This window comes from Benincasa hispida, chromosome 1, assembly GCF_027475165.1.
Source record: "Benincasa hispida cultivar pf3 chromosome 1, pf3_genome.v1.1, whole genome shotgun sequence".
Taxonomy (NCBI): Eukaryota; Viridiplantae; Streptophyta; class Magnoliopsida; order Cucurbitales; family Cucurbitaceae; genus Benincasa; species Benincasa hispida.
The window spans coordinates 42,613,809-42,622,161 of NC_143478.1; the positions used below are offsets into that span (position 1 = coordinate 42,613,809).

At 47.8% G+C, this 8,353-nt stretch overlaps 1 protein-coding gene and 2 pseudogenes across 1 annotated transcript; all 3 read right to left on the minus strand.

Moving 5' to 3' along the window:
- Positions 1–206: 206 nt before the first annotated feature.
- Positions 207–2,112, minus strand: LOC120070876 (NADH-ubiquinone oxidoreductase chain 2). Its single transcript, XM_090313251.1, is given in 9 exon segments — positions 207–274; positions 277–451; positions 493–566; positions 569–672; positions 727–1,520; positions 1,626–1,630; positions 1,687–1,720; positions 1,722–1,865; positions 1,867–2,112. Coding segments are annotated over 9 exon segments (1,644 nt in total).
- Positions 2,113–2,152: 40 nt separating this feature from the next.
- On the minus strand, positions 2,153–5,055 carry LOC150038456 (uncharacterized; annotated as a pseudogene).
- Positions 5,056–5,433: 378 nt separating this feature from the next.
- On the minus strand, positions 5,434–6,788 carry LOC150038457 (uncharacterized; annotated as a pseudogene).
- Between the last annotated feature and the right edge of the window lie 1,565 nt (positions 6,789–8,353).

Genomic DNA, 8,353 nt, shown 5'->3' on the forward strand with positions numbered 1-8,353 from the left:
CGCTAGGTCCAAAAGTTTCCCGAAAGATCAGATCCAACAGAAATCCCGCATATTGAGCGCAGCTGATATGCGGCTACGGCTAGCCGATCATATCATGCCATAAAACAATTTTATATGTATAGAGAGATCCCCTATCTATACGGCTCACGTTCGGTTGCGCTGCGCGTTCCCGCTGGACACGTGTTAGCTGTAGGAAAGACTGAAGACTACACTGCTTTGGGCCCAGGAAGCGAAGGGAATGAGCTCGGCTGCTTCTTCTCCACACTTTTTTTTATCCATGTCCGTTCCGCATGCGCTTCGTGCGCCATTGGCGCTTTGTTCTCTTCTTATTCTTCATTGGACGGTTCGGATGGACTTCCTCGCTCTTTCCCAACTCAAATTGAAAAGGCTGTCTCACATCGAGATGTCGATTCATTTTCCGCCCCCAATGAGATGGGGAATTAGTAACCCCCTATTTCGACTTTTTGGCCCTTCATCTTTCTGAATCAAGGCCCGGCTCGCGTCGTTCTAACAACCGGCGGGGAGCACCTCAGTATACGATCGCGCGCAGTAACAGGGAGTCCTATTACACCTAAGGCCAACTTCAATTCACCAAACCAAGGTTCATCTCGTGTAGTGATTGTGGACTCATACAAGGATATTGAGTAGATGGTTGATGTATCAGACTCGACCCTATCTTTCGAAGCATGCATTCCCATCCGTGTCGCAACTGATTCGGTAAGCTACATGTCCGGTGCACGGAGAACTGCCTTCAGTCTCCCAAACAGACTTACTCGTGGCAACCTTCCGGCCGCCCAACGACCTATAACGCTAGTCACTACTCCCGCTGGGGCTAGGAAGTAAGCCCCACAACCCAAAGCGGCGAAAAACAAATAGAATTTGCTACAAAAACTGGCTAACGGGGGTATTCCTGCGTATGAGAACATAGTAATGGAGAAGTTAATAGCCGAAATAGGATTCGTTTTGGCTAGAGCGCCCAAATCCGCTATATATTTTACACGAGTTTGCCAAAATGCTAAAACCATGGCGAATGCATCTATCGTCATTAATACATAAATAAAGATACCAATTAGTAGTGATTGAATTCCTTCTATGGTTCCACATGAGAAACCTATACGAATATAACCTACATGTCCAATTGAACTATGAGCTAGAGGTCTTTTGACTTTCGTTTGGGCCATGGCGGCCAATGCTCCTAAGATCAAAGAAGCAATGCTGCAGAAAAAGAAGATTTGTTACAATGTAGCTCCATAGGAACCATAAATAGAAACACGTGAAATATTAGCAAAAATAGAGATTTTAGGCGCAATAGAAAGGAATGTTGTAACCGGGGTGGGTGAACCCTCATAGATATCAGGTGCCCACATATATAGAGTCAAAAGAGATATGGAGTCCGAAGGGGAGGGGGTTTTTCTTTGGGGCTTGAGAGATGGAATAGATAGGGCCCCACAAGTTTCGAATTCGCCGCTGGGGAATTCACACGAAAGGGAACGGGGAATTCTCAACGAAAAAATTGCTCTCTGAACCGAACGTGAAAGTCATTTTCCATCAGACGGCTGTTTCCGTAACTCCACTCTCGACTTGGATTATATATCCAAAAAGGTCTGCTCTCGGCCATTCCACACGCTGCCTAGCAGAGGCGTGGTTATCTGAAGTGGGTTCTCTCTTTTCTAGTGGATATTGAACCTGCTGCCCCATTGACTAAGAAAGGGGCGGGTGCAGCAGCTACATGGACCCCTTCCTTTCTGTTGTTGCTAGCACTTTCCCGGGCCAAGCCGGAATTCTTTATGAGAAAGGGCAGGTAAAGCCCGAAGACTGCTATCCTACCTAATAGGCCAGCGGGCGGAACGAGGAGAGGGCCCGACAATCATACCACCGCGGTCGAAAAAGCGTGTTCCCTTCAGATAACACGCACCGTAGGCCATCCTCGGCCTTCTTCATTTTTTATGAAAAAGAAATCCAATCTCGCAATCTCCGAAAGCGTTTTCCTTCCTCGTCGAGCCTTACCTTTAATGGTTGGGGGAAGTATTTCCTTATCTGAACTTTGCGGGCATTCTTTCTAGCCTTATTCAAACTCAAACAAATAGGGGTGGGTTTGTTTGGTTTGAACATAGGCTCAACATGATTTGAAGGTCCTAGCTACGCCATGCGTTCAATACAAAATCTGGAAAGCTGCAGGGTTGACAAAAAGAGGGCGCTTTCCTGTCTTGCACTGAAAAAAAAAAAGGAATAGAATAGACATCCCTTTAGATGTCTATGTATTCTTTAGAATCTCCCGAATGATTTTTATATCGTTATATCTCTCTCAAAAAAATTGAGAAAGAAAGAGCAGATGGATCCTATCCCCTATATCGAACACGAAATCCTATCTATTGATCGAAAGATCTTCGTTAAATACCAAACTTTGCCTTTTTTTTAGGAATTCCTCATATCCAAAGCAGCTTACCACAAGCACCCCACCTCATATGACTAGTTGGGGGGGCTACTCGCCTTTTGAATCAAACAAAGTCAAAAGTCAGTAGTAGGGGCTGAATAGCGACTTTCATTCTAAAGGAAAGCGAAGATTCCACCTCTAGTCAATAGGAGTCCTACTTCCCTCTTTGCGACCTCATCACTGAAATGAAAGCGCAAAGAAGTTGCTTGATGAGTTGCCGGGCGTAGCGCACCGCAGGTTAATCTCTCGTTTTTTGGAGCTTGACTTTACTAAACTAAACTAATAAGGGCTCGCTGCTTGATAGTGACTTCTTTCGTTTGGTAGGATGACGAAAGACTACTTCAATGACGGAAACCGCCGAAAAATCGAGAGGGTCGCCTTTGGAAGCGTTCGCCGGTAACCAAAGCGTCACAACATAATAAAAAGGAATGAGTTTAGCTGACTGAATCCAATCCATAAACCCGGAAACGAAACAAAGTGCGTTCCCTTTCGTCAAGTAGGTAAAAAAATCGGTATACGAACCACTTTTGCTTTGCCTTAGACTCGATTGGAACAAAGCTAAGAAACAAGGAGGCGGAATGGAGAAAGGACAGGGACAAGGGCGGTCTTGCTTGGCGCGAAGGCTGCTGGTTTGGGGGTAGGGTACGGTACTAAAGGTCCTCGGACTTCCAGGCGGTTTTTCTTATGGGCAGCTCTTCACCGTTGGATCTCGCCAATACACCCCTCCATAGTTTTCGTTACCGAGATATCTTTTTTTTCATTGTTCCCAGGGATTTTTTGGGTAATCCACTCCCATGATGCAAACAATCAAATCTGAACTCAACCCTGTCGCTCTTCTTTCTTTCCTCGCGGGCAGGAAGCACACCAACTATGTGCCTTGCATGATTCTACTGTGTTTTTTGCACTTGACGGGGTGGACAGTTGACCGGAAGAGAACTTCGATTCGCGTAGCCAGCAGACGGGCGGCGTGCTTACCTTATGTGACAACACTACAGAGCGAGTGGCTTTTCTAGGCGGGCTGTTGTGTGACAACACTACAGAGAAAGCGTCGCTTTCGTGTAACATGCTATGGTCTCAATGCCCTTACGAGGTAGTGATGAGTTTCACGCGCTCTAAGCCCGGCCCGCGTGCGGTTAGGAAGATTGGCCACAATTTGAGCGGTACCACCCACCCTACCCTACCATCTATAGGCTGCCGTCTGTCCTACAGCCACCCGAAAAGGAACTGCAGTGATCTTGAATAGGAATCCTACAACGATAGATAGAATCCCCATAAAAATACCACTAGATCGAGCACCAGTGATTTCGTATCCGGTCAAAATCTTGGCTAATTGATCGAAGTGGGTAGCTCCAGTAGACCCATAGATCATGGAACAAATAGGTTGGGTAGGCCCAACCACCACACTACACGTATAGACGTGAACCCCCCTCGTTACCGTACGTGCGACTCTCACCGCATACGGCTCGCACAAAGACTCCTAAATCCATCCCGAGCCTTTTATTCCACCTCTCCTCTCCAATCCTCAATCAAACTTCATTCCCCAGGCGCTATGAAATGGGGGTCTTTCCTTCGCCTATCGTATGTATTGGCTTGGCTTTGTGCAGAACCAAGGGGGCATTCTGGCGGGCGTGCGCGTGTAGGAAGGTCGACCACTACATAAGCTAAAAGACAACGACTACAAGCCAAACCGGAAGCGACTCGCTTCTATTCTGGTTGGGATTGTCTATCGATGGGAATCTATAGATCGTAGTAATTCACCAACCTCTCTAAACTTTAATATGATACAATTTCACTTCACGACACGGCAAAAAGAAAGAGCTTCGCTTGGTGGGCCTTCCTACGCTGACGAATGCCTCCTTTCCTTTCTCTTCTCTTCAGTCTACAACAAACAAGTGGGAGAGGCAGGATTCGAACCTACGTAGAAAAACTTCAACAGATTTACAGTCTGTCGCTTTTGACCGCTCGGCCACTCTCCCCTTCCCGGGCCGAGGCCCCTCTCAATGGGTTCTAAGAAGGAGGGCGACGCCCTGAATCAATCAATAAGCTTTTTGATTTGATTGAAGGGCAAAATGACTATTTATTAGCTTAGCTAGCATTCCGGGAGAATCGAGTAATTTAGTCAGTTTAGTTCATAACAATCTCTGTAAAGCAAGGGGCAAAGCTTCTACCTTCCCCCTTCGTCGCTTCTGGCTAAGCATCTTTCGGCGGAGGCGACTAGTCGCTTCTGGCGAAGCTGCGAGTTCATGAGCAAGTGAATGAACGACCCATGTTCCTAAAAGGAGTGACCCTCTTTGTTTTATTCCCTTCCCTTATCCTTTCAAAGCCCATAGGTTGGGCGCTCCCGCTTGACTAATAGTTTCAAAATGCTCTTCCGCTAAGCGAAGCTACGAGCCTACCCTTCTCGAGCCTACTTAAATAGCTTACGCTTACCAAGCTTTCCCCCTTTGTTTTTTGTGGGTCGCGCCTCACCGCAGGCACTGAATGAATGAAATGAGTGGAGATCTTCCTTCCCCCTTGTTAATTACCGCAGGCGCGAAACGTGGTAGGCCTGCGCCGGGGGAGCATAGCATAGGCGGGAAAGGGAGCCCGGACGGTGGAAGAGCCAGGGGAGGCCGGGTCATTTGACGGAAATGGAAGGCTTTTCCCCTATTAGAAAAGGCCCTATGAAGTAAAGGGAAGTGCATCAATTCTTGGAAAAAGAGGGAGCGACCCTATAAATCTAAGAAAGTCAATTCAATGAATAGATCTCGAGTCAACAGTACGACAGACAGCGCTGCCTACACCCGAATTAGCTTCTGAGGTCAAGCAGTCTCAATTTCACTACAGGATTGATTTGTGAATGAATGCTGGGCTGGGCCACCTCGAATGGCGTGAGCCGTATGCGGGGAGACCCGCACGTACGATTTTTAGGGGGATCTGGTCGAAAGATTGGCCGGCGCCCACCCGACTAAAGGGACTGAGAAATTAATAGAGTACAAAACTTATCTTCAAGCTTTACCTTATTCTGATCGTTCAGAGGGCGATTGCGGAGTCACTGAATGAAGTCCTCCATTTCTTTCGGAGGTGCTGACCCGCAGCGAGGCAGAGATGACTAAGTTACATATGGAATATGGCAACGACAACAGCATGTCATAGAAGGAGATAACAGGTGGAGCCAACGACCCACTAAGACTAACGTATCTACAACTACATCCCCGAGCGGCAGTCAAACAGAGGCGTGAATGCAAGATGCCAGCGGAATGATCGGCTGGACAGAGGCTAGGGTTGCTTTCTTTCCACCGCGTCCTTCCTTGTGTGTCGGAGATATAAAATGAGTGCACTGGAAAAGAACGAGAACTGGGTTGATCTATTCTATGGCGAAGCATCCGAAGCATAACTACACACTCACACGATCTTTGCCGAGAGATAGGAGCATTCGGTGGAAACGGTGAACTACATTTGCTTCTTGATAGATGTGTGGGACAGAGAGCTTGTGGTACCTGCTGCCCACCCTTCCTCCTCTTCTTTGAGAACCGTGTGAACGGAGAGTGGGCAGAAGGGAAAGAGGTCCTCATACGAAGTCGCACACTTACTTGAGCTGTGCGGGAGACTGGAGAATGGGTCGAGTAAACTCCCCCGGGGCCGGCCGGCAAAATCACAGACGAAGCTTTATGGTATTTCTTTTTTTTTATTATTGGAAAAGGAGGGCGCCTGGGTATGTTCTTGAAAGGGAAGGCAGAGGTAGTACTTTGAATGGCGAAGAGAGGCGGCTCGACAAAGAATGAATGGGAAATCATCAAAGATGACTTCTTTGTTGGCGAAATGAAGGGCTAAATAGCGCCAGTGATTCTCTGAGTCGGTCTGGATTTCCAATGCCTCGGGAAACAGGTCGATCTCGATGACAACACCTTTTTCTTCTCTTCCTTACCGGGGAATCTTCTCTTATGGCCTTCACCTCCCGCCCGGCCCGGAAATCGAACCCTTTCTAATCCATTCATTTCTGCAAGCAGGGGGGATCCAGAGCTAAGCCCCCCTTCTATTGCATAAGCTAAAAAAGCTATAAGCAAAGTACCAAAGTGGTTGCAGGAACGATACGCTTTGGTTACCGGCGAACGCTTCCAAAGGCAACCAGCTTTCAATATGTTTTGTTACGTTACGCTGCCATTGAATTTTCCAATATCATTGAATAGCATGGCCTGGGGCTAAGGTAACTTAAGTGGGAGAGTCGTGTTATGGGTGAACTTATTGCACGGTTCAGAGAGCACTTATGTATGTGATGCAAGTGAACGTGTATGAAAAAGCTGTAGGAAAGTGAGTTCTTCGTTTCGTTGTCAACCCTATCTATGTTTCTACGATGGCCCAAGAACACGCTCATTCTTCAGTTGTAGTGAGACTTTTGAATTGCGAGGTACCATTACGAGCTCAATATATACGAGTGTTATTCCGTGAAATAACTCGAATTTCAAATCATTCACTTGCTTTAACTACTCATGCTATGGATGTGAGAGCATCAACTCCGTTCCTGTGTGCTTTTGAGGAGCGGGAGAAATTATTGGAATTCTATGAAAGAGTCTCGGGAGCTAGAATGCATGCCAGTTTCATATGACCAGGTGGAGTGGCACAAGATCTGCCTCTTGGCTTATGTCGAGATATTGATTCCTTCATACAACAATTTGTTTCTCGTATCGACGAATTAGAAGAGATGTCAACCGGTAACCGTATCTGGAAACAACGATTAGTGGATATTGGTACTGTCACTGCACAGTAAGCAAAGGATTGGGGATTCAGTGGTGTAATGTTAAGAGGTCGTGCGACATGAAGACATTGATAGCAATATGGAGGAAGTTCTCATCAGGCAACAACGGTTCTGCCTGACCCTACTTAAGCATGCATATTATGTCAGTGAAGACTTGGTGTGAAGCCTTGGAGCTTACGTTAGAAGAGCAAAAGGCCCGGGGCTAGGGTAAGCTGAGGGGGGACAGCGTAAGTGAGCGAATGTGTGTAAGCCCAGTCAAAGATGACTGTTCTAGGCGGGGCGGGCCACCCACCTTCGAATGGTGTTGGTCTTACGGACCGTGAACGAATTCGCCTCTGGCTTCTGGGTACATCGAAACCGCATAAGTTCACCGGGGTGGAGCACGGTCCGCCAAAATCGGCATAGGTTAGGTGTTATTGATGGAACATGGTAAGCCTATCTTTCTCCATATGGAAGTGCTACGGGCATATAGAGATGTGGGTAGAGGAAGCCTCAAAAAGTGAAGGCCGAGCTGTAGGTCACGTGACCTGCACCGAGTTGGTGGCTGACTGGGCTTTTTCCTAGATCAAAGCGGATCAGCTCGCCTTCTTGTTATCCAAAAGTCGGTCGAATCGGGCGGCGGGCCCCCGCCCCGGAACGTCGAATGAAATAGGTGGCCGGGTTCTCTTTCGACAACCCTTTTGATATGATAGGCCCGGCCACCTTCCCCCTATCCCTTATGTTTAGGAGCGGGATCCGCCCAAGAACGACCAGTCCCGTGGTGGTACGTAAGGCACGGACTCCGCGAACGTCCCGCGCCCCCTTTACTAATAAAGGAAAGAAAGCCTCAACCAGAACCACATTCCTTTTGCGTGCGGATGTAGCTAAGTGTCTGACTCTATTGGTCATAGTTCCCTGCTGTTGCGGCCGGTGCTCGTTTGCGCGCGCGTGAACCAACCCAACAAACAAGGAAAGGATGCCTCTCGGGGCATCTGAGAATGATTCGAGCTGTATGAAGGGAAACTCTCACGTACAGTTTGTTTTTTTTTGGGGGGGGAAGGAGCCCGACAGGGTCCCCCCACTGACTTGGCCCGGGCCTAAGTGAAAGTGAAGTGGTGGGCCTACCCATCCCAACCAGGGGTATGCTGGGATTTGCGAAGAGCAGCACCTTACGATGTTCATGACCAATTGGATCCTAACGTACC